Genomic DNA, 25,403 nt, shown 5'->3' with positions numbered 1-25,403 from the left:
GTTATAATAGGCTGATGGAGAAAATCAATTCTGTCAAGATTTACGAGGATGCTGCCAGGGATTGAAGGTCTGAGTTATCAGTAGAGGTTGGGCAGGATAGAACTTTATTCCTCGGAACATAGGAGATTGAGGAGTGACCTTATAGAGGTGTTTAGACAGGGTGAATGCACGCAGTCTTTTTTCTCCATGGAAAGCGAACTAAAAACTTAGAGGGCATGGGTTTAAGGTGAGAGGGGAAAAACTTAAAAGGGACCCGAGTGGCAACTTCTTCACGCAGAGAGTGGTGTGTATATGAAATGAGTTGCCAGAGTGATTGAGGCAGGTACAATAACAATGTTTAAAAGACATTTGGATAAGTACATGCTTAGGAGGGGTTTAGAGGGATATGGGGCAAACTCAGGCTAATGGGACTGGCTTGGTGGGCACCACAATCGGCATGGATGAGTTGGGCCAAAGGGCCTGTTTCCATGCTGTGTGACTCTATGACTCTAAGTGGGTCAATAAAAATGAGAAAACTATTGGAATGAAAAACATGATGATGCTGGAGGAACTCAGCAGGCCAGGCAGCATCCATGGAGAAAAGCAGGCGGTCAAACATTTCGGGTCAGGACCCTTCTTCAGGACTGAAGATAGGAAAAGGGGAAGCCCAATATGTAGGAGGGAAAAGCAGAGCAGTGATAGGTGGACAAAAGAGGGGAGGTGGGGTGGGCACAAGGCGGTGATAGGTAGATGCAGGGGAGGAGGGGAGAGCAGATCCCCTGGGAGGTGGGTCAAGGGTAAGGAGGAGAAAAGGAGGGTAGAAAAACAGAGATAGGCTAGGAAAGGAAAAAGAAGAGGCATGGGTGGGGGTTGAGGTAGGGGGTAGGATGTGGAGATTACATAAAGTGGGAGATTACATAAAGTGCCATTAGGCTGCAGGTTGCAGATCGAAATCTATTGGGCAGAAGTTCTCGAGGGAAATGTGATGATTTTTTTTCCCACCTGGAGGTTGCACCTGAAAAAGTAGATTCCACAAATAAAGGGGCAGCGAGCATGACTGGCATTTGTGAAGAATTTAAAGAATTAAAACAAAAAGTGCCTGTGGGGTTGACGAGGGTGTGGTGTGATAGAACGAAGTACAAATTCTCTTTCAAAGAGCCAAGGCGTTTACTTGATTCTAGGGAAAACGGTGCACTGGAATCTTTCACACCCATCTGAAAGAGGAGGTAGCTCGGTGCTCCTTCGTGGCCGGAGTGCGACCTCCTGCCAACAAGCAGACACAGGAAGGCGAGGGGGAGGGAGGCACTAGTGACCGGCTGGGCTTAGTTTGGGGAATGAGCGCGATCCACTTCCTTGTAGTTTCTGGATCATCCGCTCCAGGAGGCACCGGTTGGGCCCCTTGAACTGGAAGACCCTGGAGCCGTTCCTGTAGAACTGGAAGGTGGGGAACCAGTGGACGCGGCAGCGCTGCGCCACCTCCTCGGCCGCGCCGATGTCCACCTGGTAGAAGGCCACGTCCCGGTAGCGCCTGGCGAACTCGTCCAAGTGCAGGCGGATCAGCTGGCAGAACTCGCACCAGCCGGCGGAGAAGAGCAGCACGGCCAGCCGCTGGTGGCTGGCCTGCAGCGCCGACTCGTAGTCCGGGAGGCTACCGACCACCCTCACCCTGCAGCTCATGGTCGCCCCGCCGACTGAGCCCGGCCCGCCCACCGCTGACGTCAGGCGACGTGACACTCAGGCACTTGCCGCAACGCCATTGGTCAACCGCTTAACGGTGGTCCTTGTCCTGGCCAATCAGCGTGGGCCTTTTCGATATCATAGCAACGGATGTTAAAAATATAAAATGGCGTTCTCTACACCAATTTATTACACATCGCCGCACAATTCATCATTGGCGATTAATTCAAACGTTAACTATAGCGGACTAACCAGAACACTCCTCAGGCTATGTTTGAGTTGTGCCCGGTTGTGTGAAACGGATTCCAGAGAAAGATTTTTGGTTGCCACACAAGTACTCCCGTGATTGGTTGATTCTACTGTCAATCGCGGAGGTCCCGCCGCCATCGTGATCGGCAGTCAGAGCGACCAATCACCGCTCGGGAACGAGCGCCCCCATCTCCCATTGGGTCAACCTCGCCGAGATGGGCCCAATGGGAGCGCCGAAGGGGCGTCTGCCTCCGGTCGGCGAGTCTCGATTGCCCGGAGCGCGGCAGCTGGGAAAAACAAGACGGAGAAGTCGGCGGCGAGCGGGTAGTGGATGGTGGCGGCGAGGAGGAGGCGACGGCGGCGGGCGGCGGAGTCGGGGATGATCGGGGCGCTGAAAACACCCGTGCAGAGTCGCTCGAAAGTACCTCAGCAGGTAGCGGCCCCGGGAACCCGCTTCCCTCCGAGGGGTTTATTTTTTTTTGTGCCGCTTCGAGAGACGGACCGGACGCCTCGGAGCACCCGCTCCAACGGAGGATTAGAGCGGGCTGCTCGACGGTAGGGCCGGGAATGGTGCCCCGATATCCTGGCGGGGACTGGGGGCTGCTCCCGGGGCCCCTGAGTTTGGGGGTAGGTGGGGAGGGGAAGGGGGGGGCGTCGGGGTAGAGGAGCTGGTGCTGCCTCCCACTGCGCATGTGCTCGGCTGAGCAGCCCGTTCTGGGAGTTGAAGTCCACTAACTTCAGACCCCCCCCCCTTCGAAGATTTCCTACCGCCTGACGCGTGGTAGGGCGCCTTTGAACAGGTAGCCCGACCTGCAGGTGATGGGTTGGGGCGGTGAGGTTGGGAGCTCCCACCTTTCCTCTCCCGGGTGGTCCAGGGACTACAATTCCCAGCGTGCAGTGCGCGGCCCCGTCGTTCGCTTCAGAGAAGCAGGTGGGGACGCGGCTGCCGGCTGGGCATGCGCACTGGGTTCGGCGCAAGTGGGCGGGCCGGCCGGCTGCCGGCCGGGCATGCGCACTGGGTTCGGCGCAAGTGGGCCGGCTGCCGGCCGGGCATGCGCACTGGGTTCGGGGCAAGTGGGCCGGCTGCCGGCCGGGCATGCGCACTGGGTTCGGCGCAAGTGGGCCGGCTGCCGGCCGGGCATGCGTATTGGGTTCGGCGCAAGCGGGCGGGCCGGCCGCCTGCCGGCTGGAGGCCCGCCCACGTCGCAGGCAGGGGCGTACGGTGGTGGGTGGATGCATGGGAGGTAGCTGTTGGTATGGGGGAAGGGAGAGGATGTGTCAGAGGCGGGCAGGAGTACTTGTAACTACTTAAGACGGGCAAGCAACACTCAACAGGGAACCACAGCCCACTTGGGCTAACATCAGAATAGGATAAACGCTCGAATCTTTCGTTTAAGGCAATGATAAAGGGCCACTTAGACTCCTATCCTTTTGTATTTTATGTATCAGCATGGGTTTGTGCAAGGGCAAATGTTTGATGAGCCTATTGCGGTTGTGTGAGCTTGTAACTCTCAGAACTGACGAGGGTGAGCTCTTTGATGTAGTATTTGAGCCAGTATTTAGACTTTCAGGGTGCCGTTGTCGTGCAAGAGACCGTGCTTGGGGGAATGGTTAGTGTCAGAAACCAGTAGGAATATTCATTTTTGGCTTACCAGGTTGTGACTTGTGGGGTGCCACAGGGATTGGTGCTGTGGCCCCAGCTGCTCATAATCACATCCAATAAAACCAAAATGTTGATGCTACCTGACCACCCAAGTGTTTCCTGCATTTTTTAATTTCAGATTTCCAGCATCCAAGGGTCTGATTTGCAAATAATATATCCAAGTTGATCAAAGTGGACTGTGTGGAGGATGCTGAGGGGATTTGGGAGCTGTTGACAGCATGAGCAAGGGGATGGCAGTTAATGTAATGTGTGGATTGTGAGGTATCTGCCTTGATGGGGGAAAAGACATGCATTTTAAATGGTGCAGGATTGAAAGGTGTTGTTTAGATGGTCCTGGGTGTCCGTGTTCATGAATCACTAAATCAGCATGCAGATACATAAGCAAGCAGGTACATTAATGTACAAGAGTAAAGGAGTTACTGTATTCGTAAAAGGCTTGTGGGAGCATATTTGCAATGCAAGAAAGATGCACGCAATGCAGGGAGTGCTGCAACGCTTCACCAGATTAATCCCTCGGGTGGTGAGTTTGTTATGGTTAAGCAAACTGGGTCTAGACTCTAGAGTTTAAAAGAATGAGGTGATCTCATTGATTTGTACAACATTTAAAGGGCTTGACAGGGTAGACGCAGGGATGCTGTTTTCCCTGGCTGAGGTGTCTGGAACCAGAAATCAAAAATACAAAATAAGGGTTTGGCTATTTGTGACCAAGTTGAGGAGAAATTTCTTCCAGTGAATCAAGAATCTTCAGAATTCTCTATCCAAGGTTGCCAGAGAGTTGTAGGTTGTATTCAAGACCAAGACTGATGGATTTTTATACTAAGGAAATCGATGGAAATGAGGTTAATGCAGGAGATTGGCACAGAGATGAAAAGTCAACTATGATACTGAATGATAGAACAGAATGGTGTGCTCCTGTATTTTATGTGGCTGGTAGGAGTGATGGTGAGGGACTACATGTTGCTTTGGGGGTGTGGTTTTAGAAAATGAACATTTAGAACTGAGAGTATTTGATTCATCATTACTATTTCAAAAAGAGCCATCCACCCAGTAGCAGATTTGTGCATTGCAAGTTGCTGTTCATCATGTTTTAGTGTTTCTTGTTTTGAGTTATTTCTCTTTCTGCAGTTGGTCCCAGACCTGTAGCATTCATTGTTGAAATTGATTTAAAACTCATCTCTTGAATTGTGCCAATTAGTTTAAATCCACACACACCAGTTTTCAGCCTTCTGCTGAAGGAAATTGCCCCTTCCTATTCACTTTGCTTGGGCCCTTCAGTTAAATCTCCCCTAGGCCATCTCTTCTAAAGACAGCAACTCCTTCCCAGTGAATTCTTTGTAAATCTCTTTACCCTCTAGTGCAGTTTCTTCTTCCTCGTAATCTGGTGAAAATAACTATACAGTACTCAAGTTATGGCCTGACATGTTGTTTGCGGTTATTATGTAATAAGAATATAAGAAATAGGAGCAGGAGTAGACCATCTGGTCTGTTAATCCTGTCCGCCATTCAATAAGATCATGGCTGATCTGGCCATGGACTCAGATCAGTCTACCTGCCTTTTCCCCATAACCCTTAATTCCCCTATTATGCAAAAACCTATCTAATTGTGTCTTAAATATATTTAATGAGGTAGCCTCTATTGCTTCCCTGGGCAGAGAATTCCACAGATTCACTACTCTCTGGGGAAAGCAGTTTCTCTTCCTGCTCCTAATATTTTATGCCTTTTGGTATTAAGGAATTTGACCATCACAGGGTTGAAATTGTAATGGTAACAGGATAAGATAGGTGGAACTGAGAGTTTGGATATTCTAATTTTTCCTGGTATAATGGGAACAATTCCTGTTCCCCTCCTTTTGTGTCTAATTCCTTCTGAGGAAGGGGATTGGAGACTGTGTGTAGTTCAGTCACAAGTCTGAACATCTTTCATTTAGGAGCAGTGGAATTGTTTGGTGTCTTGGCCAATGTTTACCTCATAGCTAGCATTGCTGAAACAGGTTATCTGGTCTTTATCTGGCAATGTTTGTTGTGCACAAGTTGGCTGCCTTATTTTCAACATTGCAGACAATCTTTCTCAATGTGTGCTTGGGGCAAATTATTACTGTTGTCAGCAAACATGGACAGTGTGTGGAGGAAGGAAAGGAGAAGGAAAAGTTTGGGAGATCTTGAAGGGTTTTGTAAAAGAAAACATTTCTTGGGTTCATGTGATGGGCCATATTGAACCACTGTGATTGGTTTTTGCTGTTGGCACAGATAAGCATTGTGCCATTCTGAGGAAGGAGGGAGGTCTAGAAAAGGGTAACAAAAAAAGGCCCCTGACAGATAACATAACAGGGTTGGAGGGACATATTGAACAGCACTCTTCCTATACTTTCAAAAATAACCTCTGCTGAGGGTGAGAGTTGCCACAGTTCATACAAGGTCTGGATGAAGTAATTTTAGAGGTTGCTTCTGCATTTGCAATTGGGTGTATCTACCATGACCTTTGTTCCTTTGCTAGTTGTTACTGACGGGAGAGGGAGAAGCATCCATAGCCATGGCTGAGTTTTGAATCATTGCTGCTTTGCTCAGGGAAGGGGATAAAAGTCTTCCTACTTCACATCTTTTGAATTTTATTAGCCCCTAGTTGGTGTTAAATCAGTGGACAGGTAATCATTGTTGATGGGGATTGAGGAGAGAATATTGGTCAGGAAGATAGCAGAACTCATTGACAGAGTAATCCCTCATCTTTTGCTCTCGTGTTCTTCTGCATCTCTACAATGAATGTTAAGAGGTAATCTTGGAAGGAATTCACTGCCAAATTGGATAATATCCTCACCTTGTTGCCTTTGAAATTTTTAGTCTAGGTGCTTTCACAAAAGAACCCAGGGGAGAAGTGTTTTCACAGCCTTAAAAGTGGGTGAAGTGGATTCAAAAGGGAGTTGGATAAATGAATAAAAAGGGAAGAAAATTGCAGCGAGGTGGGTGGGAGACCAGGAGAGGCGCACAGACTTCTGCAATCAAATGGCCTCAACGCTTCAAGCTTCTGGTTTAGTATTGATTGAAGAGGAACAGAAATGATAGAAATTTTCCCTGTTCCTTCCTAGCCTAAGGACAAGGATATACAGAGGAAGCTGGATAATGGGTCTTGTGGATTCCAGTGGTTGGACCAAATGCCTTGATAAGTTCTATATGGCTAAGCCAGCAATCTGAGCTAGGTTAGCACTGGTAGAAGTTGAAGCATGTTCCTGCTGGTCTGTGGTCTTCAATACCGCATCAGGCTCATACCGACACTGTGTTAACAAGATCTCTTTGCATTGGCAGGTCTCAATGGTGGGGAAGGGTGTGAAGCGGAAACGCCATGCCGAGGGGGGCCTGGACTCCTTCCAGAATCTGGCTGACTGCCCGCAGTCCTACAGCCTCAAGCGGCAACTGGTGCTCAACACCTCCTTGAATAAGATGCAGAGTGGGCGCGCGCTGCCAGAGCTCAGTCTCCGGCGCACTGTGCTGATCGCCAACACTCTGCGGCAGATCCAGGAGGAGATCCGGCTGGAGAGCAGCCAGCTTGCATCGGCCATGGACTTGGACGTGGGGGGAGCGGAGCTGGACATCCCGCGGGAACCTCCGCCTTCACGGCTGACCACAGAGAGCTATCCGGCCAGTTTTGGGGACGGTCTTGAGGACTACATGCCTGTTGCCTCCGATGAAGACTTCTCCCTGTCCTCCGCCATTAACTCCATTCTCCGGGATCTTGACATAGTCATCGATGGGAGCCCCTCGTTGTCGCCCCCACAGGACACGGTGGAGGTGATGGACCTAGCAGCAGAAGATGAAGAGGGAGCTCATCCCTCAGAGCCTCCTAGACCCCTGGAGTCTGTGTTCGGCAGCTTTGAGATCATGAGCTCCAGCTACCTTGTGGGCGTGACCTTGGATGACCTCTTCCTCGACATCGACACCTCTGTGTGCGATTGCGATGTAGCAGGCTCGGCTGCCAGCAGCTGGGTGGCTCCCCCAGGCCCAGCTGAAGATTCGGGCAAGAGCTTCCCCTTGTGCAATTCCTCATCGCTTGGGGCCAGCCAGAGTTTAAGGACGGACCTGAATGACCTCGATCACATCATGGAGATCCTGGTCAGTTCCTAAGGAGCCATTTCACTGTGACAGGACACTGACTGACCTCCACTAGCCAAAGATGACACCTCCCACCTAATACCCACCACCAACCTTCCACCCCCCCACCCCCCAAAAAGCAAATCCCTTCTCATTACTTGTTGGAGGGGATGTTCACTAGTCCAGCCCCATGGCTCACATTCTACTCAGGGCCCTCAATCAACATGGGGCAACACCTGCATTGGATGAGGGAGGTGGGTGGTGGAAGGGACGAGGTTGCAACTAGACATAACTTTTTAAACAATCGGTCTGAGTACTCCCAACGTCATTTAAGCAAGTACGCCTCTGGGCAACTGCCCAAGGTCCCATGAAAGATGGATCAAAGATATTTCACCGGAAAATATGGTCGGGAGATTTTTAAACTAATGATAGCATTGAATGTGTGTTTCCTCCCTGAATTTTGTTTTTACTTTGTACGTGAGTTGGATTTTAAGGTTTTTAATTGAGATTATACAAGGGAAGACAGATCCTTCTGAACCTCCACTTGAATGTGAAGTGACAATGTGAAGCTGGACATGGGGGATTAGAATGAAACTGATCCAGGTACAAGCTGCTGGACATCATTCCATAGGTCAGTGCTGTTCCTGGCTTCATGTAGTAGGGTGACTCCTACCCTCATAAGCAGTACTCTGCTGCAGGGTGAATTAGGATCTGAAATAGTTCTGATAGCTACAGTCTTTGAGCTGTGTAACACAGGTTAGGGGTTGAGGAGCAAGGGCTGGTTTTGGACTCAACAGTCTTGACAAGACAGGAGGAGCTCAGCAGTTCCTCTGGCATCTTGTGCGTTGCTCCAGATTCCAGCATCTGCAGTCTCTTGTCTCGTCTTGACAAGACGTTTGGAGACTTAACACATTTGTCCAGTGTCTGAGATCAACCTCCTCTCCTACCTCTCCCCACATTGCCTTGCTCACTGTACCACCTTCTAAGAGGCATTGTTTGTAATCCTTACCCCACAGTCATCCTGCTGCTGTGGTGCTGAGATGTTCTCTGCCTTTATTCCCTGAATACTTCATGGGAGATAGGAGTCTGCTCTGGCGGCTCTGACCTTTGTCTTGGGAGGTTCCTGTCTCCTGTATTTTACAGTCCAGATGGAGTCACTGAGTACAATGCCTTTGAACTGGGACTCGCTATTTGTAGAAAATGAGTGAAAGTGGGCCTTTTGGAAACCCTTTAAACATGGCAAGAATGAGAAGGATCTTGCCAGCAAAAAAGCCTTTTGTGCAGCGTGTGGGCTATCTAAATGGTGTGGTGCTGAAGTGACCCTATACTGATTTTTTTTTTGGTCACTTGTGTTTTTGTCTGCATCACAATGTTTTATACTACTTTGTGCAAGATTCAGGGTGCAAGTCTCTCAGTTCCCCAGCTTTTGATCCTATTCAATGTAGGGGGTTCTGTACCATTTCAGTATTTTAGTAATTTTTAGGGTGTCATGAATGTTTTTTGATGTATTAAGAGTGTGGTCCCAGCAATGGAAAGCTGTGGTTCCTGTTCTGTTTTATAAGAGATATTAAGGTTAAACAGCCATACTAATTAATTGATGTTTCCTAACCGCACTACAGGCACAGTTAAGTATTTTTAAACTTTGTTTCATGATGGCACATTGTATGGGGCAGAGTTTAGCAGTAATTAAGTTGAATTTTTATATTGGTGTATATGCCACTTAATTTGTCTTCCTGTGTAATTTTTTTTAAAAATGTGTGGGTGGTGGGTTCAGATGGAGTATAAATTTATAATGAGAAGGCGGCTTGCCTTTCTGAGCCAGTTCTAGAATATTCTTTTTGCGTGGGGAAATTGAGCAGCAAATCTGAAAGGCAAAACAATGATTCAGCAGCCACAGTAAATATATTCTCCCTTAAAAGGGCTTGGTCTGAAATTAAACGTAAGGTGTTCTGTGAGGGAGGGTTTTGTATCACCGCTTTTGGAAATCATGAAGCAATAAGAGTGTTTTAATATAAATTGAGGAAAGTGCCTCTGGGTTAGCTGGCTGCTGATGGTGGTCCTGCAGTACATGGATTGCTGAGTGCACTGAAGCTGCCAACTGCATGTATGCATGCTCCTGGTTGACGATAGGGAGAGTTTACAGAGTTATTCTTCTGGCAGCTTTACTTTTACTTAAACCCCCCCCACCTGCCCTGCTTCCTCTGGTTTATAGTCCATGCATTTGAGCAGTACAGTGAGTGGTCACTTCTGGGAAGGGGGAAACTAGGTGTGCATTTAAGACTTTTTTTTTGTTCTGTCACTTTATCTTGTATTAGGTTTGCACCTGCTTTCTTGGCAGAACAGAGCAAATGTGGCTTTTAATGAAACTCCTTTTCAGTACCACACTGTTGCTCGCTCTTCCTGCATGACGAAGCTTCACAAAGAATATTCTGAATCTCAAAGCCATGCTGTGATTGTATGACTTTATCTTTTCACTTGCCAGTAATTGTTTTTGTATCTTCTGTACAAGACTTATTTGTGCACACTTGCTGTCTCCAACCATTTGAAACAATTTGTTTCAGGAAGCAAATGAATTTTACATCATTGGTGATTCTGTCCCAGTAACTTGGAATGGTTCCTTGTCGAATCACACTTGCTCTTCCTCTCCGTCACCTGTGTGTTAGGCTTTGCTGTTAATTGATCCCTACTTACCTTTGTGCTGAGAGATTTAGACTCCTGAAAACCTTGCCCACAGCTCACCCTCACTGATTTAGGAAGGACTGCACATTTAACCCCTGTCTTTGAAGCTCACTTGATTCTATGCAAGTTTACTTCTTAACTTTCTACTTAAATCTTTAACAAAAGATATGTAAATATGAACTCAAATGGGGTGGGGCATAGTTTCATGCTTCCCAACCTAGGCTCGAGCATTAAAAGCTTTTTTTAAATGTAGTTGTAACATTTCCAACCAGATGTTTTTATTGTGCATTGCTGCACAGTCCAACAAGCCATGGTAAATGTGTGGACAACCTTGCTAAACTTGTTTTGAGACCCCATCTTGAAGTAGGATTTAACCATTAGTGACTGTAAAAATACAAAAAAGGAAGGTGCATCATTAATTGCAGGTTTAATTGGTCATTGGTGTCAATGGTTGAGAGCATCTTTCCAACCATGGAAAGTGCTGGCCTCTTTCCACTTCCAGTCCAGGTTACGCAGACTGATTCCTAATCTACCACCTTGTGCCAAGGCAGCTGTGGTCAGTAGCATTATCCTATGACATCGCTCTGACTTAAACACAGCTGGAGAGGGAGGCTCTTCTGTACTGTTTAAAATCATAAGTTCATGTTGCTTGTGGTGACCTTCAGTCCATTAGTTTGGTACAGCTTCTCATGTGATTTGCAAGCTACCTCCTGCTTCCTTGGCCATACCATATTTGGTACTAGACCTAGCTGGTTCATTGCCTCTACTTCTCTCATAGCATGAAGCTTGATCATTGTCAGAATACAAGATCAGTGATTGAGAATGCACAGGAATGTTAAGACGATGCTTTGTTTTTTCCTGTTCCTTTGTTCTTTTTCTATCCCAGGACTTCAGAAGTCATACTTGTTTGATGAGATTTACTTAGTGCTGCAAAGAAACAGTAATGTTGGAAGCTGTCAGCTATAGAGAGATGCGTGAGTTAATATTTCAAGTGGGTCCATTCATTAATCTCTCTTCCTAAGCAGACTGACCTTGTGTATCTCCAACTCCCTATTTTCTCTGCTTAGTGTAAGCTGACCGTCTGCACAGACTTCAAATGGATAATGCAGCTGTTGATTTAGCAGTCTGGTGTCCTTCCTTTACAATATCAAGGATCATGAGCCAGAGATTAATACTGTTGATCAGTAACAATTAAAGGCCCAGAGTGATTGGTGGAGAGCTGGTGTTCAAAACAAAGTCTTGTGCACATTGAGAGATGACATTGTTGAGTTGAGAATTATGTGAATTTTATTTAATGTGAATAGTTATATATTTATGAAAATGTTTAACATGAAGTTCTGCCTCTACACAGTAAGTCTTTTAGAGTAAGATTACACATCCTACCTGTAAACAGTTCCACAAGCCCAGCACAACTCTCGAACATGAACCTTTTTAGGGAAAGGCAGTAGATTTTTCTTTTTTAATTTTCTTTGGGGACAATGACATGCTGAAGTCCAGTTGCTCTCCAGTCTTGGCCCAAGCCTGCTGAGATGGGTGATGGATCTTGCTGATTCCCTGTACACACCATGTCAATCCTCACACATATACACTTTCTGAAAAAGAGTACTTATCTGCCTTCCCTCAAAAAAAAATCCTCAATTACCACACTGTATGAGAGGAGATTTGAACTGTTAGCTGTGGTCTCTGGCTCAAGTCTGCTGTTTGGTGCTTGTATCTACAAGAAAACCCATTCCCCATGAGGGCAGGGAATGTAAAAGGATCAGTGACTTTGGGCTTTATAAGGTGCTTGCTAGTTAGACTGCTAATGCAGTGCCTGGTTGGTTCATTGGTTGTGCTGTGCTCTAGGGTATCAACCAGACTGTGGTGCTGCTCAAATGTCTATGCAATTACTGTCCAATAAAAATGCAGGTATTTACATTTTCTTAAATAAAACTTTTAAAACAAATTGCATGTATTTGTGGTTTTATTACTCATCACCTTGTGTCATACTTTTAGTGTATTTGCACCAATAGATTTGCTGTAGCCTTCCATCTTGGATTCCTGATGGATTAAAACCAGATCTGCTTTAATGCAGCACTTTCCTGAACTTGGGGCTTTGCAAAATACTTTACAGCCAATTTTGTGTGGCCCTTGTCATAATATAGGAGACATCAGTCAAGTTCCACAAAACACAATGGGGATTAATGGCCAGACACCTTTTGCATAGTGAAGTTGAGAGGTAAACCTTTACCAAAGACATCAATAAGAACTTGCTTGTTGAATAGTATCACAGTATTTTTCATGTCTGCTCATAGAGAGGTTGTGGGTCTCATAATTAAGAATACCTGCTCAGGTCCACAGTAGAATTGTATGAGCTTCTAATTCTGGTAATACAGAGCCACAACAGATGCAGACAATGAGGTATTTTTGAAAGTTCATACAGTGATATGTTAAAGGACAGCCCAATGGCACAGCTCCAGTGACCCCAGTTCCATCCTGACCTCTGCTGCTGACTGTGTGGAGTTTGCACATTCTCCCTATGACTGCATGGATTTCTGCTGGGTGCTCTGGTTGGTGGGTTAATTAGCCACTGTAATTCTCCCCCTAGTGTGTAAATGAGTGTTACAATCCAGGGGCAGCTAGGATTAGTGTAAAAGTGGGTGCTTGATGGTCAGTATAGACTTGGCCTGTTTCATGCTGTATCTCTGATTGTGCTAGAGCCAGAGGAATTTTCCCAGGTCTGAAATTAGCTTGTATCAAGGTGTCAGCGTCCCTGGAGTAATGGGAGAGCCAATTTAAAGTTGAGCGGCATAGAAAGTTAGCATAATAAGAACCTTGGTATGATGGTCTCTCTTGATTTCTGGTCTTCCCTTTGACAAAGCTATAACCCATACCTACAATGCATCTGTGTCCAGAAGTCTTGGGGCCTTGCCCATGGCGCAGAATTCATTAGTTTGGCTGCCTCTAGTATCCAACCAACTTGTTATTCTCACATTCTGATTTTTAGCACCCACCATCAGTTCATGTGTGGATTACTGCTCAAGTTCTGGAATTCCCACTAAACCTTTCTAGCCCATCTCCGATGCTTTAAAACTTGCTGATTTTATTGCTGTCTAATTTTATGCAGTAAAACTCAAATCCCTTAATGGTACATAAATTGTGCTGCAAAGGGTCATCCATTTCCTTGCTTGAAATTGCTGCTTTATTTTTGCTATTGAGTCCACAAAATTATTAGGTATAAAAGTATGCTTTAAAGTTAAAGCCTTCATCTAAAGGATGCATCAAAATTGGGATGATACCCTTGCTGGGTATGATATCATGGTGAAGCACCTTCCCAATTAACTTACCAATGGCCCCCATCCAGTGTACACCTGCAGCAGGATCTGCTTGGCTTCACATTGCTTGCCAATGTGACTTAACTTGGAATGGGAATTAGCCATCCTATTCATGGATAAATCTCCACCTTCAACCATCTGCCTTGAATCCACACCCCTAGCAACCTGATTTGCCAATAAATTCATTCACCTCTGTTTTGATCATCTCAAATGATCCACAACTGCAGTATAACTTTTAGTGGGCAGACTTTTTTGGGGAGAGGGGGAGGATTTCCAAATGTCCACTATAAGAGGACAACCTGGCACTGCACATGCCCCACTGTAGGAAATAATTTCCTAAAGCAAAATACTGCAGGTGCTGGAAATCTGAAACAAAGTCCAAATATTGGAAAATAGTTGGAAGACCAGTAGTATCCATAGAGCGAGGAAATAACCAACGGTTTGGGCCACTGACCTTGGGTTAGATTAGTTTATTGTCATATACATAAGGGTGCCATGAAATTCCTTGTTTGCATGAAGAGCAATGTAAAAAGTTACACTAATAAGTACAACAATAAATACAATAACGAGCACAAAATAACAGAATGGTGCAAAGTTTGTAGTGCAAAACAAAATACTAAAGTGACAGTAACAGAATAACCAAGAGAGATCAAGTCTGAGAATGTGGTAGCACCATTGGAAGGGGATGTGAAAGAAGTGATTGGTTCAGGGGTCTGATGGCAGTGGGCAAGAAGCTGTTCTTCAGTCTAGCTGTCTGGGTTTTCAAACTCCTGTATCTTCTCCCAGGGTGACAGACATCTTTGATGATACAACTATCCTTCCTGAGGCAATGCACCATGAAGAGGGAGTGGTTGGAAGGAAGTGACGAAACTGTGACGGACTGGGCTGTGTTTACCACTCTCTGCAGGTTCTGTCGGTCTAAAGCAGAGCAGTTGACATACCAGGCAGAGGTGCAACCCATCAGAGTACTTTCTGTATCACATCTGTAGAAGTTTCAGAGAATCCTGAGGCTCTATAGTGGTTATGATGAAAGATAATGGAGCTAAAATATTAATTTTTTTTCTTCAGATTTTGCTGATGCAAGAATTCTCAGCAAATCTGTTCTTGTTTAAGAGGAAATAGTTTCTCCGCATCCATTGCTACGCTTTAAAAACCTCAATCTTCTACGTTGGAGTGAAAATAAGCCTGGCCAATGTGATCTCTCTGTTAATGATTTAGCCTTGGTACTTGGTCCCAGTATATGGGTGCGGGGGGGGGGGGGGGGTGGAATTGGCTTTTCCTTGCATGCTTTTAAGAAGAGTATACAAGTCAACAGGAACAATCCATAAGAATTACCGTTTGGGATACTGGTGGGGGCAGATGGCGCCAGGACTGGCTCTGAGGCTCAGTGGGGAAGGGTGAAGGCACAAAGGACTGTAGTGATAGATGACTCGATAGTTATGGGGGCAGGTAGGAGATTCTGTGGCAGCAAAATGGACTGCAAAATAGTGTGTTGCCTCCCGGATGCCTGGGTCCAGGATGTCACGGAGCGCCTGCAGAACATTCTCAAGGAGGAGGGTGAGCAGCCAGAAGTTACTGTGCACGTTGGCACAAATGACATGGGTAGAGAAAGGGATGAGGTCCTGCAGTGCGAATATAGGGAGCTAGGGAAGAAGTTAAAAAGCAGGACCTCAAGGGCAGTAATCTCTGGATTACTTCCAGTGCCATGTGCCAGTGAGGGTAAGAATAGGCAGATATGGCAAATGAATGTGTGGCTGAAAAATTGGTGTAGGGGGTAGGGATTCACATTTTTGGACCATTGGGACCTCTTCTGGGGGCAGAGGTGACCCGTACAAGAGGGATGGGTTACACCTGAACTGGAGGGGGACCGATATCCTGGAAGGCAGATTTGCTGGTGCTACTAGGATGGGTTTAAACTAGATTGGTGGCAAGGGGGTGGGATCCCAAGCATCAGGGAGGCAAATGAGAGGCTGGAAAGTGATGAAGAATTCAGTGACAGCAAGTTGAATAGGCATGACAGGCGGGAGAACGGCAGGGAGTGAGGGAAGCCTATTGGATTAAATTGCATTTATTTCAATGCAAGAGGCCTGACAGGTAAGGTGAATGAACTCAGCGCATGGATAGCTACGTGGGACTGGGACATTATAGCCATTATATGGCTAAGGGAGGGACAGGACTGGCAGCTTAATATTCCGGGGTACAGGTGCTTTAGGTGGGATGGATGCGGAGGAAAGAGGGGAGGGGGAGTTGCATTTTTGATTATGGGGAATGTCACAGCAGTGGTCAGAGATGAAATTACTGAAGGATTGTCCAGGGAGGCTTTATGGGTGGAGCTGAGAAATAAGAAGGGGATAATTGCATTATTGGGATTGTATTATGGACCCCCAAAAAGTCAACGGGAATTGGAAGAACAAATATGCAGGGAGATTGTGCAGTTGTAAGAACAATAGGGTTGTCATAGTGGCGGATTTTAACTTTCCTAACATAGACTGGTACTGCCGTACTGTTAAGGACTTAGATGGGGTAGAATTTGTTAAGTGTGTTCAGGAAAGTTTTCTTGGGCAACATATAAATGGCCCTACTAAGGAGAGGGCAAAACTCGACCTACTCTTGGGTAATAGGGTGGGGCAAGTGACTGAGGTGTCAGTGGGGGAGCACCTTGGGACCAGTGACCATAGTTCTATAAGTTTTAATATAGTTATGGAAAGGGACATAACTGGTCCACAGGTTCAAGTTCTAAATTAGAGCAATGTAAAATTTGATGGTATGAAACAGGAGCTTGCAAAGGTTGATTGGAGTAGGTTGTTTGCGGGCAAAGGGACCACAGGCAAGTGGGAGGCTTTTAAAGGTGAGATAGTGAGAGCTCAAGGTCTGCATGTTCCTGTTGGAGTGAAGGGCAAGGCTGGATAAGAATAGGGAACCCTGGATGACGAGGGATATTGAAGCCCTGGCCAGGGAAAAAGAGGAATGGGTCAGGTAACAGGCAGCTGGGATCAAGTGAATCCCTGGAGGAGTACAGGGGATGCAGAAGTGTACTCAAGAAGGAAATCAGGAGGGCAAAAAGGGGGCATGAGATAGGTTTGGCAGGGAAGATTAAGGAAAATCCTTAATCCTTAATGCTGGATGTCTTAAAAAGTATGAAGGTAGACAAATCTCCAAGGCCCGACCAGGCATATCCAAGAACACTGTGGGAGGCTAGAGAAGAAATGGTGGGAGCCCTGGCTGAGATACTTGCGTCATCGTTAGCCAAAGGTGACGTGCCGGTAGATTGGAGGGTAGCGAATGTTGTGCCTTTATTTAAGAAGGGCAACTTGGGAACTATAGGCCGATAAGTCTAACATCTGGGGTAGGTAAGTTACTGGAGAGGATTCTGAGGGATCACATCTGGAAAGACAGGGATTGAGTAGGGGTAGTCAGCATAGCTTTGTGCATGGGAGATCATGTCATATGAACTTAATTGGGTTTTTGATGAGATGACTACGAAAGTTGATAAAGACAGGGCAGTAGATATGGTTTATATGGACTTCAGTAAGGCCTTTGATAAGGTTCCACATGGTAGGCTGGAAGGTTAGATCGCATGGAATCCAGGAAGAGCTGGCTAATTGGATACACGATGGTGAAAAGCAGAGAATGATGATAGAAGGTTGTTTCTCGGACTGGAGGCCCGTGACTAGTGGTGTACCTCAGGGGTTGGTACAGGTTCCATTGTTGTTTGTCATCTATATCAATGATTTGAATAAGAATGTACAAGGCATGGTTAGTAAGTTTGCAGATGACACTAAAATAGGTGGTATAAGATATCTTTATTAGTCACACGTACATTGAAACCCGCAGTTAAATGCATCTCTTTTGCGTAGAGTGTTCTGGGGGCAGCCCACAAGTGTCGCACGCTTCCGGCGCCAACATAGCATGCCCACAACTTCCTAACCTGTATGTCTTTGGAATGTGGAAGGAAACCAGAGCACCCGGAGGAAACCCACGCAGACACAGGGAGAACGTACAAACTCCTTACAGTGACTGGAATTGAACCCAGGTCGCTGGCGCTGTAAAGCGTTACGCTAACTGCTACACTACTGTATAGTGGACAATGAAGAAGATTATCAAAAATTACAGTGGGATCTTGATCAGCTAAGTGGGCCAAGGAATGACAAATGAAGTTTAGTGTGAGGTGTTGCATTTTGGAAAGTCAAATCCAGGTAGGAATTTCACAGTGAATGGCAGGGCCCTGGGGAGTGTTGGAGGACAGAGGACCTAGCAGTACAAGTACATGGTTCGCTGAAAGTGGAGTCACAGGTAGACAGGGTGGTGAAGAAGGCTTTTGGCACACTGGTCTTCGTAAGTCAGGGCACTGAGTATAAAAGCTGGGAGGTCATGGTGTGCTTGCACAGGACGCTGATGAGGCTGCACTTGGGAGTATTGTGTTCAGTTTTGGTCTCCCTGCTATAGGAAAGGAGTTATTAAACTGGAAAGAGTGCAGAAAAGATTTACAAGGATGCGGCCAGGACTTGAGGGACTGAGTTTTAGGGAGAGGTTGGACAGGCTGGGACTTTATTCCCTAGAGTGTAGGAGACTGAGAGGTGATCTTATAGAAGTGTACAAAATCATGAAGGGCATAGATGGGGTGAATACACTCAGTCTTTTTCCCAGGGTTGCAGAATCAAGGACTAGAGGGCATAGGTTTAAGGTGAGAGGTGAAAGATTTAAAAGGAATTTGAGGGGCAACTTCTTTTACACAATAGGTGGTATCTACAGTATGTGGAATCAGCCACCAGGGGAAGTGGTTGAGGCAGGTACAATAACTACTGTTAAAGGAATGTTGGACAGGTACGTAGGTTGGAAAGGTTTAGAAGATTATGGGCCAAATGGGACTAGCTTGAATGGGGCTTCTTAGTCGCATGGACCAGTTGGGCCGAAGGGCCTGTTTCTGTGCTGCGTGACTCGATGATGACACAGCAAGTTTGCACAGTGGTTCAGAGTAATGAGAAATAGAGGTGGGATTTCTGCAGAAATTCTCTTTTAATTACTTGACTTGGCAGCAGATTGGGGGCGGGGGGGGGGGGGGGGGGGGGGGGGGGGGGGGGGAGGGTGGGAAGCAGAAATGCCAAGAGGAACAACTGTGAGCATCTCTCTTGGCAAAGTTGCAGCATCAGACATCCCCTCTTGTTCTGTGCCCCTCCCTGTGCGACGAGAACGCCTTTAGCAGTCAGATGGAGATTTTCATGGGTGGAGTGTATACCTTCACAAAGGGAGATCAAAGACCATCTAGCAGCTTTATGTCATCCTGGTAGTCACATGATACACTGATAATGGAATGAGTGACACATTGTGATTCAACTTTTTATCAGTTCCGTCTACAACAGGTCCAGACTTGATGCAAGGAAAACCACCGGTCCTGGAGTTCCTCCCAAGCCCACACCACCTTCCAGACCATCGTGACCTGGTTGTCTTCTGGGACCAGATGAGTATTCTGCAGGACTTGATCCCCAAGTTCTATTACCATTGTTACGTGGGCTGCAGTGCCCATCATCACTACCTTATGGTTCCCATGTTAGTATCTTCTGCATTCCAAATATTGTTTCCCACCCCTGTTTTACTGATCTCAGTGCTAACGCACCAAGTAGATCCTAAGTGTAAAAATCTTCTTTGCAGTAAAGGGAGGAAAAAAAAATCAGCCAAGGTCACCCCTTGTTATTAACCAGTGACCCTTCAAAGCACATGCACGGGGTCCAGGTAGGCTGAAGTAGGTGCCATATCCTTGGGGCACTGCATCTAGAATATGTCAGAATTCTAAAAGAGGAAGGGAGATTTAGAAGGGCAGAACCACAGCTTTGGTACCAGCCATCGTCTCCATATTGTGTTACCATTGTGGACACTCAGAGGCCACACAGCATTTGCAATGCTGGCTTTACACTCACCAGGACCCTGATTCCCATGCTCCTGATTTCAACCTTTTATTTATGATATTGTGCAACATCCAAACAACTGAATTTATAAATGTGTTGAGCTATTAATAAAAATAGCATCCAATAGCCCGACACCACTAGAGCCCCAAGTTTGCTGGATTAATGGAGTACTTCAAGTGTGGTCTCACTGATGTCCTGTATGATTGTTGAAAAATATCCTTGCTTGTGTTCTGAAATCCTTTTGCTACGGACAATATACCATCTGCTTTTTAAACTGCTTGCTGAACCAGCACATTTGTTTGGAGGGATATGGGCCAAATGCCGGCAAATGGGACTGGTGTAGATGGGAATCTTGGTTGGCATGGACAAAATGGGCCGAAGGGCCTGTTTCCGTGCTAAATGTCTGATGTACCAGAACAAGTCTCTGTGTATGTCGACAATTCCCAATCTAACACATTTTAATTACACAGCACCTTTCTGGTTTTCCTACCAAAGTAGATAACTTCACATTTAGACAGGTTCTGCATCCGGCATGTTCTGGTCCTTGTGCTCAGTCTAACTCACATTGAAGCCTCTTCACAATTCACAATCCCATCGGTTCAGTATCAAGAGATGAACTGCTGGAGGAACTCGGCGGGTCGAGCAGCATCTGTGGGGAATTACGAATGTTTCGGGTTGAGACCCGGTGTCAGGACTGAGAGCGGAGAGGGAAGGACGGTTAGCTGGTAGGAAGAGGAGAACGGGAGTGATGAGACGGGGGTCAGTGGGTGACGGTGAACTGAGGAGGGGTGAAGGATGATGGGCAAATGGAGCCAGGTAGGGGAGGGGGTGGGGTAGAGTTGAGAGAGATGGGGGGGCAGGTGGGTGATAGGTGAAGGCAGAACAACAAGGTGGCAGATGAGGCAAGGTGACGGAGGGATGGGTGAGTCGGGAGGTGTGTGGGGGGGAGGGAGGGGTGGTGGTGGGTGCGTGGGTGGGTGGGGGGGGGGGGAGGAGGGTGGAGACACCTGCCAGAGGGCGATAAGCAGGAACACAAAAGCCTACCAGTACTGGAATCTGATAAGTAGGGAAAGTGATATTGGGAACCATGAGGGGAGAGGTGAAGGTCAGAATGGAACCAAAACCAGCGCCAGAACCAGACGGGGGAGGGGACAGCCGGTGGGTGAGGTGTGTGAGTGGATGGAACCGGGAGGGCGAGGGGGACGAAAATGGGTACCTCACCCCCTCTCCCTCCCTATACCGGCTCCCTTCCCTCTCCACTCTCAATCCTGATGCAGGGTTTCGATCGCCAGCAGATCGTTTGTTGCTCCAGATTCCAGCACCCGCAGCGTCCTGTGTCCCCGGTTCATTGCTGGCAACCCTTAAAATATTACATTCTGCTCCCTCGTCCCAACCCGTTGAGGCCGTATGGTACCCCGCTAGTTACCGCCTACCACCCCGAAAACGGTCCAGTTCCCGTTCTCTGCTTCACTGATGCTGAATTTATATAAAAAGCCCATTGCACCATTCCAAAAGTCTTTGTCGATATTTATCATTGTGAGACTTGCTGCTCAGCCTTGACGTTAAAGTCCTTGGGGGCCGGTCTGAGAGGCGCTACCTAAATGCAAACAATGTTTCATTCAGCTCTCCCGTTGCGAAGATCGCCAGCGCTCGCCCGCTCCGGAGCAGCCCCCGCACCGGCGTCAGCGGCCCGGCCGGCGCCGGGGAGAGGGAGAGGGAGAAGGAGAGGGAGGGGGAGAGGGAGAGAGAGGCGAGGAAACTCCCTCGCCCCGCCCACGGCCGAGTTGCCCGGCAACTAGATCCGGGTCCGCGATCGGAAGCAGCTGACACCCACAGGTTACAATGTAGCGCGGCGGCGGCCACTGGACGCGGCGGGACGGTGAGTTACAATGTGTCAGCTCCATGTATCTCTCCAAAGTGGATACTTCTGTAACTCCTCCTGATTTCTCGTCCCACCTGACACCCGAGAGGGGGGTCATTTTAAAACTGCATTATTCCAAAAGTTGATTTCACTTACAGATTGGGTCTGACTTGAAATAAAACTGCCCGAAGGCTCCAACTATAGTTTAGGAGTGCTCCAGTCATGTTTTAAACAAACCGAGTGGAAAGGGGGGCAAAAGTAGGGAAAAAGGCGCGCGGGGGAGAGCGGGAGGAAGGAGGCAAGAGGTGGCGAGAGTTGCGTGTTGTATTCGTAAATAGCGAGTGATTCATCGCTCAGCCTGGGAGGAGAGAGCGCCTTCGGGATCGTGACGAATAGAGTAGACTCAGCCACGACCTGCTTCTCTCCTCTACAGTTTAACTCTTGTTTGTTTGGAAAGTTTGTGCGGATGGGTTTAGACTTCAGGGGCTGCACAAGTCTGGTTTCGGTACTGAAGGTTAATCTTAACGTTGGTCAGAGTGAACTGTCCCGGTTGGGTTCCCGAATGGGGAGGCCTACGCTTGGTTAGTTTGGGAGGGGCGTGAGTGGGTGGAGGGAGGGGACGGTCACATTGAGGTGCTTGGGTTGCTCAGTCTCGGCGGGGGCGAAGGCACAAATTCAGGGATTGAACTTCCCAGCTTCTGTCTCTTCTGCTCCGGGAGAGACTGGCCCATGACTTTCCTTTGCCCAAAATCCTCTCTCTTTCTCTCTTCCCCCCCCCCCCCCCCCCCAAATCTATTTTCCTCCGGATGTACACCCTCGTTGTTTGGAGATATCCTACCCCACCCACACACCCTACCCCACCCACACACCCTACCCCAACCACACTGTCACCTTTCTGCCACTCGTTCTCTCGTTTGGATCTCATCCCCATCTTCATTTTGACCATCTCTCCCTCTCTCCAGTTTCGTTTTTGCTTCGTCCCGTAAGTCAAAGTGAAACAGAAATAGAGAAAAACTGTAGCAGTTACCGAAATCCACGGAACAGCATAAAACCAAGTGGCTGGTCCCACTTTAATCCCAATCCAGTGAGGGCTGAGCGAAATTAGGGTGATCAGTTGACCGATGAATCCCACTGATGCACCATTCCAGTCAAATAGTTGCCAATAATACATTGTTAAATCTAATGGCAGGCAGTTGGTGGGTTATGTAATTACCTGGAAGTTTGTCGATAGCAAAATGGGCCTGAATTTCCTGGGTAAATGAGGTGCAAGAACCCCGCTGCTCTGGGAAAGAGTGCCCCGAGTTGTGTTGGATACTTGGCATTGACGCTGCTCAGTCAGGTGCTGGGGGGGAGGGATTGTGAACATAAAGGTCAGACATACCTTGGGCTGGTGGCCTTTAACTCAGCAGTAGCCCTGAGTCCCGGAGATGACCAGCTTCAGACCCTGCCGGCCTAGCACTCCTCGACTCATCGTAAGAATATAAAGAGAGACTAAGGGAGCTAGGGCTTTACTCTTTGGAGAGGAGGAGGATGAGGGGAGACATGATAGAGGTGTACAAAGTATTAAGAGGAATAGATAGACAGCCAGTGTCTCTTTCCCAGGGCACCAATGCTCAATACAAGAGGGCATGGCTTTAAAGTAATGGGTGGAAAGTTCAAGGGAGATATCAGAGGGAGGTTTTTCATCCAGAGAGTGGTTGGGGCATGAAATGTGCTGCCTGGGATGGTGGTGGAGGCAGGTACATTGGTCAAGTTCAAGAGATTGCCAGATAAGCATATGGAGGAATTTAAAATAGAAGGATATGTGGGAGGAAGGGTTTAGATAGTTTTTAGGCGAGGTTTAAAGGTTGGTACAACATGGTGGGCCGCAGGGCCTGTATTGTGCTGTACTTTCTATGATTCTATAACAGGCAGAAATGGGAGTAGGCCATTCGGCCCTTCATTCATTTTCCATCTTGGAAGCTTGCAGCCTAATGGCATGAACACTGAATCCTCCCACTTTAAGTAATTCCCCCCCCCCCCCCCCAACCATGCTTCTTTTTTCTTGACCCATCCCCCTGTGGATCTCCCCTCCTCCCCGGCATCTACCTATCACCACCCTGTGCCCACCCCACCTCCCCTCTTTTGTCCACCCATCACTGCTCTGTTTTTCCCTCCTACGTATTGGGCTTCCCCTTTTCCTATCTTCAGCCCTGAAGAAGGGTCCTGACCCGAAATATTGACCGCCTGCTTTTCTCCACGGACACTGCCTGGCCTGCTGGGTTCTTTGTGTTTTTCATCTAGGTTCCAGCATCTGCAGTCCTTTGTTTCTCTTTCATCCTTCGCTCCCCACCCAATAAGACCATGGGTGAGCTTTTGTCTCAGCCGCACTCTCCTGAGGAATTCTTTCAGTGGTTGGAATGTGGATCCCATCTATACAAATCCCATTTCCCAGCACTTAGTCCATAGCCTTCTCTGCCTTGGCAATTCATATGCTCATCTAGGTACTTCTTAAAAGTTGTGAGAGTCTCTGGTCCCGCCAACCCCTCAGGCAGCGCGTCTCAGATACCAGCCACCCTCTGGATGAAAATATTCCCTCTAAACCTCCAACCCATTACTGTAAACCCATGCCTTCTAGTTCAAGGCAGCTTTTAAGAATCATTTTGATTTAATCTGCATTTTTAACTTCCCATTTTAAATGATGACCTACTGTGCTTTAAATGTATAAATGGCAGAAACATTTACCTGGACCCTGTCTTGCGACTGTGAATATTTAAAACATCTCTCCCCTCTGAGGCTCCACTTATCAAGGGGATAAGCCTGCCCAGCCTTGCCTTAGCACCTGAACGAACTCAGGGTTGGAACTGGAATCGGACAGGGAACCAGCAGAGCTGTAAGGGTAAGAGGATGAAAGCTCAGCAAAGAGAGAGGTTTGAAGGAGGATCTACACAGAGGAGTGGGAGATGGGAGAGGGTTGGGAAGGGAATTGTGGAACCCTGGACTGGAGGGTTCAGGCATCAGTGATTGTGATTGGTGATGGACTCATGCAAGGTCTGCCCTCTTCTTACCTCAGCCCCTATCGCTCCCTTTAAGATTCCCCTCCAGTTAGAAACGGTGCAACAGATTGTGTCTCCGTCCCGTGCCACATTCTGTCAGTTACTCTTTCAGTAAGGGAGCACGTTGTGAGCTTGTGCCCAAGTGTGTGATACGTGGAGGTGAAAATAGCATCAAGGTGGCTTTGTATAAACCGCAGAAGTGGTGATGGGTAGTTGGTCAGATTAGGGGGAGGGTGTGATTCACATCTGGGTGTTGTGCAAGGATCAATGGTGGAACCATTTTGTCACTCATACCCAGTGACTTGGGCAGTCACTGTGAACTCTGTATCAATCTGTGCAGGTTATGGAGGGGGAAGGGTTAGCCTTCCGTGGAGTGTGTGGGAAGAGCTGCTGTAGAGGGACGATTACAACTTAAGGAGAGAGTGAAAAGCTTGCAGAAGGGGCAAAGAAATTTCTTATCGTATTTCCTTACAGCATGGAAGGAGGCCAATCAGCCCATCAGGTCTATGCTGGCTCTCAGAGCAATCCCATCAGTTTTATTCCCCCAGTTATTTCATTGTAGCTTCCCCCTCCCCCTCCCCCACCCTCTCCCTCTCCCCCACCTGACGTGCCTCTGCCACCAGTCACCTACACTCAGAGTGACTCACAGTACTGACCTCCTGTCGGTGGGATGTGGGGATATCAGCACCCTCGCTGGAGTGGAAGATCAAAGGGATAGGACGTAGAACAAATGGACCAGGCAAACAAGGAACTTCATTGCATCCTGGTGTATATGACAATCTAATCTAACGATGAAGATAGAACAGTACAGCACAGGAACAAGCCCTTCAGCCCACAGTGTCTGTGCTGACCGTGATGTCAAATTAAACTAATCCCATCTGCCTGCACATGGTCTCCGTCCCTCCATTCCCTGCCTGTTCATGTGCCTAAATGGTCCTATCGTATCTACTTCCACTGCCTCCC

At 47.5% G+C, this 25,403-nt stretch overlaps 2 protein-coding genes across 2 annotated transcripts in view; one reads left to right on the top strand and one right to left on the bottom strand.

The window, feature by feature from the left end:
- Window positions 1-1,150: 1,150 nt before the first annotated feature.
- On the bottom strand, window positions 1,151-1,659 carry LOC127586380 (thioredoxin-like). Its single transcript, XM_052044298.1, has one exon. It carries the CDS (start codon window positions 1,654-1,656, stop codon window positions 1,285-1,287), a length of 372 nt encoding a protein of 123 aa, XP_051900258.1. The 5' UTR covers window positions 1,657-1,659; the 3' UTR covers window positions 1,151-1,284.
- sertad3 (SERTA domain containing 3) overlaps window positions 1,655-25,403 on the top strand; it is a 40,376-nt gene continuing 16,627 nt past the window's right edge. The window contains exons 1-4 of the mRNA XM_052044053.1: window positions 1,655-1,776; window positions 2,031-2,338; window positions 18,987-19,188; window positions 21,168-21,423. Coding sequence (XP_051900013.1) covers window positions 1,655-1,776; window positions 2,031-2,338; window positions 18,987-19,188; window positions 21,168-21,423 — 888 coding nt within the window. The remainder of the gene's footprint in view (window positions 1,777-2,030; window positions 2,339-18,986; window positions 19,189-21,167; window positions 21,424-25,403) is intronic.

This window comes from Pristis pectinata, chromosome 35 (assembly GCF_009764475.1).
Source record: "Pristis pectinata isolate sPriPec2 chromosome 35, sPriPec2.1.pri, whole genome shotgun sequence".
In the NCBI taxonomy this organism is placed as follows: Eukaryota; Metazoa; Chordata; class Chondrichthyes; order Rhinopristiformes; family Pristidae; genus Pristis; species Pristis pectinata.
The sequence above is the reverse complement of the archived record's forward strand: the minus strand, read 5'-3'. Positions and strand labels throughout refer to the sequence as shown.

Excerpts from the sequence above, each read along its gene's own strand:
- LOC127586380 (XM_052044298.1), bottom strand. The coding sequence starts at position 1,656 with ATGAGCTGCAGGGTGAGGGTGGTCGGTAGCCTCCCGGACTACGAGTCG.